The 13,441-nt window shown below is 45.8% G+C and overlaps 1 protein-coding gene across 1 annotated transcript in view; it reads right to left on the bottom strand.

Annotated features, from left to right (window-relative positions):
• Nucleotides 1-5,871: 5,871 nt before the first annotated feature.
• CD40LG (CD40 ligand) overlaps nt 5,872-13,441 on the bottom strand; it is a 52,465-nt gene continuing 44,895 nt past the window's right edge. Inside the window, 1 exon segment of the mRNA XM_074962704.1 lies at nt 5,872-8,233. Coding sequence (XP_074818805.1) covers nt 7,863-8,233 — 371 coding nt within the window. The 3' untranslated portion in view covers nt 5,872-7,862.

Genomic DNA, 13,441 nt, shown 5'->3' on the forward strand with positions numbered 1-13,441 from the left:
CCCTTCCCCTCCCCCAGGTCATGCTCACTGAGCCTGGTTGCTTGTTGCCCTGAATCTTGTGCTGCCACTGACACCAGAGCAAAATGGGTGTAAAGCTACCATTCTTTCCCTGCACTCAGCACTGACAAGGCCTCAGCTGGAGGACTATGGGCAGTGCACTTCAGGGAAGATGTGGACAAATTGGGGAAAGTCGAGAAGAGATCAGCAAAAATGATTGAAGGTTTAGAAAACATGATCTATGAGGAGAGAGAGAAAAAACTGGGTTTGTTAGTTTGGAGAAGAGAAGACTGAGGGGAGACATAGTCTTCAAGTATGAAAAGGTTGTTATAAAGAGGAGGGTGATAAATTATTCAACTTAACCATCGAGGACAGGACATACTGGGCTTAGGGAAGCAAGGAAGATTTAGATGAGATATTTAGGAAAAACTTCCTGTCAGAGCGGTTAAGCACTGTAATAAATTGCCGAGGGAGGTTGTGGAATCTCCGTCAGTGGAGATTTTAATGAGCAGATTAGACAAACACCCGTTAGGAATGGTCTAGATAATACTCAGTCCTGCCATGAGTGCAAGGGACTAGACTAGATAACCTCTCGAGGTCCCTTCCAGTCCTACATTTCCTTGATTCTGCTTTGGTAGAGTTTTACACCTACTTTGCACTGCTGTCAATGACTGCACAAGATGTACGACAATGGAAACTCAGGCCCCCTGTGTCTGGTTGCAGGGCTTCCTAGTAGGAATTTGACAGGAATTAGGCAGATTGTCCTTTCAGAGGAAAAAGGAAGAGTAAGCACCACACCCAGGCAGGAAACCATGTGAATATCAAGAAACTGTGCCCTCAAAACCACTGCAACTATAACCTTGCAGAAATACCAGCCCGAGAGGTAGACCTTGGGGTAGAAGGAGGGAGAGGCTGGAACCGAGCAGACCATGTGCTACTTGCGGGAGCGGATGGATACCTAGTACAGCTGCAGTGTTTTTCTGAGAATGGATATTGCATCATGTGCATACAAGCTGCCACAGTTCCCTAGGATACAAAGAACCTGTCGAAAGAGCAAGGCACTGAAGAAGAGTCCATAGTCCAAGGCAGGAGACTGGCACCATGAAGAATCCTAGAGGCAGAGTGTAGGGAAAGGGGTAGAAAGATCCAGTGCAAAGAGAGCAGAGACCCATTTGGAGTCCCCCACCCCAAATGCACAAAGCTGCCACGGTCTGAGCAAAGTGGCCCTGGAGCCATGTTCATATGGCTGTCTCAGACATGGACAAAATTGAAGAGAGTCTGAGGAGCAAAGAATCTCTTACAATCCATGTAGCCCATCTTCCTGAAGTCACTGCTGTCTAAGTCTGCATTAACTTCAGGGGCATTTGCCTGGTCAGTGGAGCTGGTTGGAAAAGTGTTCGTCAAAACCTTTTTTGCAACCAAAACAGCTTTCTGATTAAACAGACATTTTCACAAGAAAACATCTATTTTTATCTGTGTTTTAGGTGGTTACAAAAACAAAAAATTTTTGGTCTTCAGCAACCAAAGACCAAGTTTTTCAACAAAATAAAATAAAAATGAAAAAATCAGTGAAAAATACATTTTCCAACCAGTGCTACTATTTCCCTTCTTTCCCACGGGTCCTTGCATGCTGTCCACAGGTTTGGCTGCATGACTGTCTTCCATCTGTGCTCACCATTCCCTGGCCACCCAGAACAGACCATGGAACATAAAACCGTTCCATACCCAATTCACAAATATTAAGGAGACATCACAGTGGTACACTTCACTACTCCTGATGCAATTATCTGGCTTAGTCTTCTGAATGTAAAATTATAGTTTACATCAGCCTTATGAAGAAGTCAGAACTCTGCTCCTTATTCAAGGCCTGTTTACAATATGGAGATCCTGCACACAGGTCGTTGCCATTAGCAGTAAGGGACGTGGCAGGCAGACCAACTTATAGGACAGATCTTTGCTGAGCATACACAGAGGCCAGAGTTACATGCTAAGGGGCCTGTGCTAGCCAGCAGCCTGGCCCAGATCATGTTGCTGAGTCTTATGAAGGAAAAAAAAGTGGCACTGCCTTTCAAAACGAGTCCACCCCATTTCAGAGGAAGGGGAGTGGGGATGTGGGGGGAGGGATACAAATTCCATATTTTTAGTAGTTCTAGTTTTGCTGCATACAACATTGTTACACATTAAAAATATTAAAATAATACATTTGTGTGTACTTACGTTATTTAAAAAGGACATCCTTGCTCTCTCCATCCTCCACGGTCTCTGTTGCCTCAGTGTGGTATATGCCTGTGTTGAACCGTTGAAGCATATCCCGGTTTGGGACAAAAAAATGGAACATAGGCTGTGTCAAGTGGACAGTCCAGAAAGTTCACAAACTTGGGTGTGTTTTCTTAAATGAATGGGAGTGGGGATAGGAGGATTCTAAAATTCAAATGAAGTGCATATACCTTGATGCCAGTCAATCACTGAAACCACTGCTAGAACCGTTCTCAAACTACAACTCTGTGTGGACGTCACCTGTTACAAAAAAGCCCCAAATAAGGAGCGATTTGGTGTCACTTTGCACCAAATCGCTCCTGAAGCCAGACCCTCCCTCTCCAGTTCCACGCCTCATACTACAGCTCTGTCACTACAGCCATGGTGCATTGTGGGTGGGCATCCCAGAGTCCTCCACCTCCTTCCCAAACCCACCCTCATCCCCGGCTGACGGGAGTGGCGCAGTGTGGGATTGCAGCGGGAGGGCTGCCGGCATGGGGGTCAGCGTGCCCCTGCCCGACCCCCGCCACCTTCTCAGCCACAGGGCCTTGGCCTGGGCATGAGCCATTCTGGCCATGAAGGGAGGCGCTCTGGCCTTTTGGGGAATTTGAGCCCTCTGATTGGATGCCCAGCCTGCTTGCCCGCCTCTTGGGGCAGAATAGCCAATCAGAGCTGCTGCAGGCTGAGCTCGCTGCTGCGCTCTCTCTCTCTCCTCAGCAACCTCAGCCTCTCTCAGGAGGGGGCGGGGGTGCAAAGAGCCCAGCCACTTAGGGTGGCCCCCACCCCATCCTGTGGGCAGTGGGGACAGGATGGTTCCTCTGCCCCCCCCACCCCCCCAGCATCGCCTGGGAAGGGGCACTGGGGGGGTGACAGCCCATGGAGCCCCCCTCCCCCCCTTCTAGACTGGAAGGGGGAGGGGACCCCACTGCAACCCCTAGGCCTGGGAGAGGGGTGTGAAGAACCCAGGAGGAGCAGAGGTGAAGCTGGGGGGCTGAACTTGGGGATGGGGACAGAACTAAGGGGGGGCTGAACTGCGGGATGGCTAAGGTGGCTGAACTGAAGCAGATTAAGGGGGCTGAACTGAGGGGGGGGTCTGAACAGACAGGGCTGAGGAGTCTGAACTGAGGGGAGTTGTGGGGGGGGCTGACCTGAGCGATGCAGGGGGATGAACTGAGGGGTGCAGGGGGCTGGACTGAGTGGGAGGCTGAACTGGGGGTTTGAGGCAGCTGACCTGAGGGACGCCGGGGTTCTGAATTGAGCAGGGAGCTGATCAGATGGGGTTGAGGGGGCTGAATGGAGGTGCTGGGCACTGAGGGTGGCTGAACTGTGGGGGGCTAAGGTGGCCGAATTGAGGGGGTGCTGAACTGAGGGGGGGCAAAGGGCGCTGACCGGAGGGGCACGGGGAGCTGAACTGAGTGGGGATTGAATAGAGGGGGCTGAACTGAGGTGCTGGGAACTGAGGGTGGCTGAATGGATATGGGTAGGAGGACTGGAGGGCTGAACTGAAGGTTTGAGGGGTGGGGGCTGAACTATTGGGGTGGGAGCCAGGTGGCAGAATTATTTGGTAGGCAGGGGACAGGAAGATGTGGGGGTAAGAGCTTCTGCAGTAGGGACCAGAATCACCTTACCCAATAAATTTGGGAGCGTGGACAATACTGATTGTCAGCCACACACGCACACTGGGGATGGGCCAGGGGAGATCAAAAATCAAAAGACAGACCAAAAAAGCACAGTATAATCGTATTTTAAAAAGAAAAACTCATGATTTTTTTTATCTGTGGAGGTTGGCAATACAGTACTGATGCCTGTGTGTCCACGTTGCTGCTGTGCCGATATAGCTCCGCCATTAGGGATTTGCACAACTCTGAATAGGGGAATAACTACACTGAAAAACTTGAAGGATATTTTGGTGGTAGTCAGACATGAGTTTGGATGCATGTGTGCCACCACCGAAAAAGGATGAATTCTACTGGTGCAATTCTTGTGTCTATTGTATTCTACTCTATATAGCCTCTTCTACCACACTTATCTCCATGGTATCTGAGCACCTTCAGTAGTGCATAAGCACAGTGACTAACATCTGTCACGTGTTATGTGTTCTCTCATCCTCTCCCCAGGGGCGAATTGTGTGTGCAGTGGAATGTTTTGTTTTGGTAGGGTTGTTTGTTTGGTTTTTAATACACATTACTCTGTCAAAGAAATGCATCTTAAATTTGGAGCAAAAGGTAGTGAGATTTGTAATGGTCCTTCGTTCCTGTGTGTTACAATAGCTAGCTGCTTAATGGGGCCGTTGTGGTATGATGAGTATGATTATGTATAGGGTAACGGCTAGGAATGTAGAGAACTCTACTTTCAGTAAGTGCTTGAGGAGAGAGTGCATTGTATGTGGAGGAAGGATTAAAGCCTGAATGATGCTCTCTCTGTTTTTATGCTTGAACACAGAACATTGGGGGAGTTTGTTCCATAGTCTCCGACCAGCCCCCAGGAAAGCTCTGTGTCCCACACAGAAGAGCCTTACCCTTATTGCAGAGAGTTCCATCGTGTCTGAGCAGTGCAAGTGTCGACCACTGTCTTCATCCCAGGTCTTTAGGCTCTTTTAGATGTCTTGGGGCCAGGCCAGGGAGTTCCTTGATCACAGTGCTTTCACCTCTCGTAGGTGAGATGGCAGTATCTCATGGTCACGGCATTGACTGCTGCAGAGACCTGGTGAAAGCCCCTGCTTCAGGGACAGAAGCCTTGATAAGTTCACTGTTTCCCAGCTGTAGCTGATCTTCTGCCCTGAGATATCTGCTGTCCATTCCCTCTGACTCCATTAGCAGGGTTTGATTTCTATGTCAATGTGAAATGATTTTAAAAACTCCATAAGTTTCTATTATGCTAAATATCCCATATTGTTTCTTATTTTAATATTGGTTGTTGAAAATGCGACATCTGTATGTATTACATGCTGCAGCCACCTCTTCCCCCCATCACAGGATTCACCACTGCTGCATTGCAGGAATGGAAATGCAAAGAGTTGCATTTACAGAACAATCTGTGAGAAATAACTATCAAATGGTTCTACCGATCCTTGTTCTTTAACTGGCTGATAATGGCTGGCAACCAACTAGGGTACATATATTTGCATACTATGTAGTTATTGCACAGAGTCAGTATGCAAATAAGATTCCCTAAATCAGTCAGTGTGAAGAGAATTGTATGTAACTGCACTCTGATTGGCTGAGATAATTTCACTTTTCCACTTCCATCTGATGAAGAGTAACTTTTGCAGGAGGAGGAAGTTACACAAAAAAAAAAAAAAGAGGTGGGAGGAAACTCATACAGATACACAGGAAATACGTGCATGAAACAAGCACTGGAATATTGTGTATGGCAACAGAGAAAAAGTCAAAATCCCTGTCAAACTGCAAGAGTATATATAATGTTGAGTGTCATGACTTCAGTTAGGAAAGCATATATAGTATCCGTGCTCAGATGATACAGTGCTGGGCAACAGTATAGAACTCCACACTAGACCCCAAATCAGAGTGGCAAACTCTGGCATTATATTTTTTAAAAATGCAATCACATTAAAAACTGTATAAAATGAAATTTTATTTGTTAATTTATAAAGGGTATGTTATTTGTAACACTACAGTATGCAGAATTCTACACAACTGTTGTAGCAAGACTGCAAATTAGCTCAGCGCTGTGATGTATAAGCAACACAGCACTTCCGGTTTAGCACTTCAGAACTCAACATTCAATACTGCGGATCCAACATTACTGCACAAACATAACAACAGTCATGTTTATTCCTTGCACACTTTCTATTTTTCAATGCAACTTCGAGTTGTTCCCTCCCTTTGTCCATGAATATAATACAGCTTTAATTAAATAAATAATTTTTACACAATGCATCAAACAAAAACATTTCACTGACTCCATTCTCTAATAAAGTTATGCCACCAACACTACATATTAAATTATAATAAAATTAGACTGGCAGTTTCTGAGCATGCCTCCCATTGACATCCGTGGGTGCAGCATCAGACCTTAAATCCACAGTCACTGGTGTTGGTGTGTTCTGTGTGTAAAGATTACTGCTTTCCATCCCAGAGGTGGCTGCATATTGAAGATGGGGCAAGTGACCATGGTATGCTATATGGGCCAATCTTGCAATCTTTAGTCAGGCAAAAATCCTATGTCCCAATCCTGCAACCCTTACACAAGCAATCTTATTTACTTCAACAGAGCTACTCCCATGAGTGAGCACCACTTGAGTGAGTAAGAGTTCCAGGATCAGGACCCTGAAAAGTCTCTTGGTATTTGGGATCTTTGGGTGCAAGGTGCTATGTAACTGTCTTAATTTATTATGGCCCGGATCACCCTCTCAAACAGTCCATGGGAGGAATGTCTGGGGAGAAAAATCTCAGCAAGGACATCCCCATACTACCCATTGATCCCACATGGAAAAGGCTCTGGGGCCTATCCATAGAGGTCCAGTCCCTCTGCACCAGCTATGGCCCCAGTGACCGCAGTGGAGCCACTCTACCAGGAGCTACCCTGGCTGTGGTAGCCCCAAGGTGCCCAGGGGAGGCTCTACACAATAGATAATACAGCTTGGAGGTATATCATGGGACTGGACAGGGGATCCTGCCTGGTCCAGTCTTCTGCCTTCCCATTCCTTCCCATAGTGTGCAATAAGGGCCCATGGAGGAGGGGTGTCCGGGGGGCCTGGACAGAAGGGGTAGTGGTACGGGGAGGGTGGCTGAGGCTCCCTTCCACGTGGGTGTGGGTTGTTCCATGAGCAGTGTCCCCTTCATTCACAAATCTATACAGGACAGTCTAGGCCTGTGCATGAAATTCACCCTGGGGCAGAGGACTATTTACGGCTCACTGAAGCCCTGTTCTGAGGACATGAGTGGCTCATGGACCTTGTGCAGGCCCTTCTTCTCTGGAGTGAATTTCACCTAGTGTGAACAAGCCTCAGCAAATATCACATGATTATAAAAGGTACAAGGCTCTGCTGATTGTATATTGTACATATACAGAGATGAAAAGAAGGGAGACTTCAGGTGAAATATAGAATTTAAATGGTAAATATGTATCATTGGCAGTTACTGCTTAAGGATGGCAATTTGCTGATTGCTTTTTTCCTAGAGAAGATGTTTCTAAACCCTTAAAGTTTTTCCACTGTTACTTTATAAGCAGATTGAAAAAGAGGTACATATAATCTATCTGACTGGAGTCCCCTGAGAGATAGGTAATGTTGTTTGGAAAGAAACACTCATATTATGTTCTACTAAATAAGCATATCCACCCGGTCAGACAAGTGATAGCACACAGGGCATGGAAGGCTTAAATACATATGATACAGATGTGTGTACAGACATTCTGCAATGAGAAAAGGTGAGAACAAAGTGCACACAGTAACAGCTCCAAACTTTGTTCTGTTTCTGTTCTAAGGGCTCATTCCACCCCTGTTAATAAATAACACAATATACAGAACTAGATACAAGAAAACTAAAGATGCAGAGGAACATAAATATTGGAAACCAGAAGTCACTTTGTTCAACAAAGTTGGGATTGGGCCTCCTGCAGCTCTCTTCTTCAAGGCAGGTCACTTCTCAATAGAGTTTAAACATACCAAAGTATGTGTTTCCATGATCATAGTTCACTTGAGTCGAATCTGTCACGTTAACAAACACCACGTCACCTTTCCGGAGTTCAAACACTCCTCCCAGGTGAGTGGATTGGAGGGCACAGTAAACACTGGATGAGCTGTGTGTATCCTGTCCCTTTAATAAGAGCCGATCAAATTCCGATGGTAGGTTCAAATAAATAAACACCGTAAATGGCGCCCCAGGAGTTTGCTTGGTGCAGAAGCTGACCTGGGAGTAGATGTAGTACAGCCCTTCTTTTTCCACCTTCAATTTCCCTCCTTTGTAGGATATCAGGTTGCTCATAGGGGCATACCCCGTTTTCTGCCACTGTAAAACTGTGGAGGGAAAAACATCGCTTTTGAGTTGAATGAGTCAGAAATCACATTAGGAGAAAAAAAATACCAGTAGAACGTTTCATGTGAATGACAGGTTTCAGAGTAGCAGCCGTGTTAGTCTGTATTCGCCAAAAGAAAAGGAGTACTTGTGGCACCTTAGAGATTAACCAATTTATTTGAGCATAAGCTTTCGTGAGCTACAGCTCACTTCATCGAGCTGCAGCTCACGAAAGCTTATGCTCAAATAAATTGGTTAGTCTCTAAGGTGCCACTAGTACGCCTTTTCTTCATGTGAATGGAATCAGTCTGACCCCGAGTCTCTCTTGTCTCTTTAGACTGTAAGCTCATTGTGGTAAAAACTGTCTCTCTCGAAGTGTATCTATACCATGTAGCAAGATAACTGCTCCCCAGCACAGCTTCCCAGTCTCCATCCTGCTCCTGCCCAGATGCTCCTCCTCTGGGGCTGTGAGCACTGCCCACAGCACAGCACAGCCTCCCTCTTGCTGGGCTCCCTCTCCCTGCTCTGGGAGAAAGGGGCTCTTTGTTCTTCATGGCAAGTAGTTGTATCGGTTGACATCATGTACAAGTTGACCAACGCTGATGGGAATTATTAGAGCTGGATTGGGAGCTCAAGGTGGATATTCTATCCCTCCCCTCTGTACTCTGATGGGATCCCAGCACTAGAGTGGCCACAGATTTGCCCTGCTGTCTTATTTATACACAGGAAGGAAGTTGGGTTTTTTTGGTTCTTAACCCACACTGTCTCCTCTGATTGACCTGGTGTGTGGCTTAGCATTTGGCCTTCTTTATGCAGCAGAGAAGTAGTCATGGTTATAATACATTTTGCTACAAATAATAGACACAAAGAGCCAGATTCTCAGCTGGTGTAAATGGTCATAGCTCCATTGAATTCAATGCAGCCTTCAGATGCTCGGGCATTGCCTTTGAGAGGAGCTGACTCATAGCCATGAAGAGTCCCTCTGAAATGTATGATGGTTTTTGTATTATCAGGTGTGTTCAACACCCAGGTGCTGACATTCGTTTCTGACCTGTACACTGTCCTTAGGTTCCTCCTTCCATCGCCCTCTTCCAGCTACTGAAGAGGGTGGGAATCAGGTGAGAAAGTATAAAAATAACCTTGCTACAGGTTTCATTCTACAGTTGTAGCAGGCGCCTCCAAGCCTAGCAACTTACATACCATAAACTTTCTCGTGGCAAAACACAAATCTCCCCCAACAGCATCGGCAGCACTGTCTGCTGCATGCCAGGATGGGCTCTTGTTTGTGCACCGGCTGCCACAGTTGGTGGGGGTGAGTGGAGATGTCAAGGACATTTGCGGAGTACGTCCTTACTCAGGTAAAATGCCCGTTAGAGTCAAAGAGAGCTGGGTCAAAGAGCACAGGAGGGGCCTTTTCTTGGCTGACGTGTACATCCACCTTGAGCACTGTCAAATAGCGAAACTAAAATAACTAAAAACCCTCTCTAATGTAGAACATGAAATATGCCAGGCAATTAGAGTCCGCCTACACCGCCTGCAGCAGCAAGTCTCAGGGCCCCAGGCTACAGACTTGATCTCGCGCTACAGCGCTCAAAACAGCTGCGTAGATGTTGTGGCTTAAGCTCTGAAGCCCACCCTTCTCCCTGGGCTGCCAAGCCCGAGCTCCAGCTTGAACCCTTTGGATACGTCTGCCCAGCAGCTAGACACTTGTGGCTGGCCCGTGCCAGCCAAGAGGCTTGCAGGGCTTGGGCTGCAGGGCTGTTTCATTGCTGTGAAGATTTCTGGGCTCGGGCTGGAGCCCGGGCTCTGGGACCCTGTAAGGTAGGAGGATCCTAGGGATCAGGCTCCAGCCCAAGCCCGGAAGTCTACACAGCAATGAAACAGCCCAAGCCCCACGAGCCCAAGTCGGCTGGCACAGGCCACAGTCTAGCTGCTGTGTAGACATACCTTTAGAGGGCTTTTTTTCTCTGTGGGCCTGATCCTGTGCCCATTGAAGTCAATTACCAAGTTCCCATTGACTTCTCTAATGCAAAATCAAGTCCTATTGAAGTTTACTGAGCAAATATTCATTTTCAACCTTACATTAAAAAAAAAAGTCTTGATTTTTTTTTCCTAATAGGAAAAAAAGAGTGAGAATCAGGTAAGGAAGTACAAAATAAATAACTAAGGTTTTTGGAAGTTTGCTAGACCTGATGGAGTTCTGAGAGTGGCACTACAGCACAGAGCAGAATTTAAACACCCACAGGCTAATCTGGATTTAGGACACAAAGATAATCCCATTGAAGGTTCTGTCTGTTCCAGAGCAAGCTATGTGTTGAGTGACCTACTGTAGTCCAGTAAAGAGAAGAGAATGAACTCCAGCCTCGGATATTAATATGAAAATAATATCCAGTATCAGTGTTTCTAATTACCTCACAAAGAACCCAACCCTGGAGAAACTGAAATACCATTCACTGCAATGGGAGCAGGATGGGTATCTTGACCTTTAATAGGACGTTCTCTTAGTGAAGGAATAATCCAGCATGAGGTCTATACATGTGCACGTTACTGTCTTGTTTTCTTTTTCCCCAATGGCTGAGTCTAGGCACTGAGTTCCAGCCAAACTAGTTCATTTCTGAGTGTTTGTTAGTTTGCATTATAATATCAATAGGATTGCAGGGAATTTTTTTGTGATTTTTATTTAGTACATAGGTTTCCCCAAGGTTATGCGTTGAGCTATAAAGTGGAATAAAGTCTGTGTGAGTTGTAGCGTCAGAGATGGAAAGAGCTATTGCTGTTTACTGGTAGTTACTCCGGAGTCAATTGAAATGTGCTTAGGTTTAGAGATTCTGACCAGATTATAGGTCTGATCTTGCAGACTCTTACTCATACACCTTTGCTCTTGCAGGCTGTCTCCTGGGCCAGGACTACTCTAGAAAATTTACCTAGTGCTGACAATTAGTGCAGCCGAGCCAGTGATGAAAATGGTATAACTGCAAGTGTAGACAGGCCCACAACCTATTCAGCACAGTTTCAGGAAACTGTTCTAGATAAATGTAATTGAGATGGTATAGAACATGGCTCCGTGGTGTCTATACGTTCATTATAGTGACTAAGGGTATGTCTACGCTGCAATTACACACCCATGGCTGTCCTGTGCCAGCTCTCTCACGCTCCTCGGGCTCTGGCTAAGGGGCTGTTTAATTGCAATAGAGAGGTTTGGGCTCAGGCTACAGCCCGAATTCTGGGACCCTCCCACCTTGCAGGGTCCTAGAGCCTGGCTCCAGCCTGAGCCCAAACGCCTACAGTGCAATTAAACAGCCGCATAGCCTGAGCCCCATGAGCCTGAGTCCGCTAGCACAGGCCAGTCATGAGTTTTTAATTGCAATGTAGAGATACCCTTTAAAGCCAGTGACCATCAGCGCCTTATCTAATGAGTGCTCTCCCTGTTGATATCAAAGGTGGGAAATTTTAGGGGAAATGTGGAGACAGCCTTGAGAAGAGTGAGATGCTTTGCATGCGTAAAGACAACACTCATGACTAAGGGTTTGCAGTACTAGGCCTTATTTTGCTCTTACAGTTTAGCATGGGCTATTTCAGATTCTGCATATGATGAACATTACTCTTCACTTAATCTAGCCCTAACCTTCTCCACTCACAGCTGAGCCTGACAGTCCCTGGTATGATGGGATTTCTTCATTTAGCAGTTTTTCTTGTAAAAATGACCACCAGAAATAACGTTCTGAAAAGCACACACATACACTACACCCACATAGACCACACAAACACTCTCTCTGCTAAAGGCACGCAATTCCCCAGTCCTTCAAAGTGCATGACATGCCTACAAAATCAAATGTATTTTAGCCAGGTTTCAGCAGGAGGGTGGTCCATTTGAAAACAATGACATTATTTCCTTTTCTTAAAGACCATCTATTATTTATTTCTAGGAAACCTGATATTAAAAAAACAGAAAACAACCAATAATGAAGCAAAAGGAAACATATTCATTGCGAGGTTTAGTTTATGTTGTCACCAAACTCCTATGCTGGAATTATTGTCTTCTAACTCACTGTAGCCTTTCAGTTACACTTCACATAAGACCAAACTGAGCCCACCTTATTCAAGTGCATTGTCACAGTGGAGTCCAGTGGGCAGATGCACACGAGTAAGGCAAGCAGGAGTTAGCCTACATGAAATATCATCAGACTCAAGAATAATACTCTACATAGTTACCGCTGAGTTTGATTCCCTGAAGTGTAAAACCCCATATAGGAAAATGTGTGCCCAGTGGTTAGAGCAGAGGACTGGGACTTAAGAGATCTGAGCACTATTCCTGGCTCTGCCACTGGCCTGCTGGGTGACTTTGAGCAAGTCACATCACCTCTCTGTGCCTCAGTTTCTCCATCTGTAAAATGCGGATATGCTACTCCCCTCCTTTATGAAGTGCTTTGAGCTCTATAGAAAAAGCATTACAGAAACGCTAGATATTATCATAGAATGATAGAAATGGAGGGCTGGAAGGGACCTCAAGAAGTCTTCTAGTCTAGTCCCCTGTGCTGAGGCACACTAAGTAAACCTAGACCATCCCTGACAGGTGTTTGTCCAACCTGACAGGGATTCCACAACATTCCTTGGAAGCCTATTCTGGAATTTAACTAGCTTTATAATTAGAAAGTTTTTCCTAGTGTCTGACCGAACTCTCCCTTGCTGCAGATTAAGTCCATTACTTATTATCCTACTGTCAGTGGACACGGCAGAACAATCGATCACAGTCCTCTTTAGAACAGCCCTTAACATATTGGAAGACTGTTCTCAGGTCCCCCTCAGTCTTCTTTTCTAAAGGCTAAACATGCCCCGTCTTTTTAACCTTTCCTCCTAGGTTAAGCTACCTAAACCTTTTATCATTTTTGTTTCTCTCCTCTGGACTCTCTGCAGTTTATCCACATCTTTCCAAAAGCATGGCACTCAAAAATTGGACACAGTATTTCAACTGAATAGAATGGGACAATTACCTGCCACATCTTACACACAACACTCCTGTTAATACACCCAGAATATTAGCCTTTTTCACAACTGCATCACATTGTTGACTCATATTCAAGTTGTGACCCACAGTAACTCCCAGATCCTGTTCAGGATTTGGGTACTACAACTGCCCGGCCAGTTATTCCCCATTTTGTAGTTGTGCATTTAATTTGTCCTTCCTAAGAGAAGTACTTGCACTTGTCTTT

This window comes from Natator depressus, chromosome 9, assembly GCF_965152275.1.
Source record: "Natator depressus isolate rNatDep1 chromosome 9, rNatDep2.hap1, whole genome shotgun sequence".
Lineage (NCBI taxonomy): Eukaryota > Metazoa > Chordata > Testudines > Cheloniidae > Natator > Natator depressus.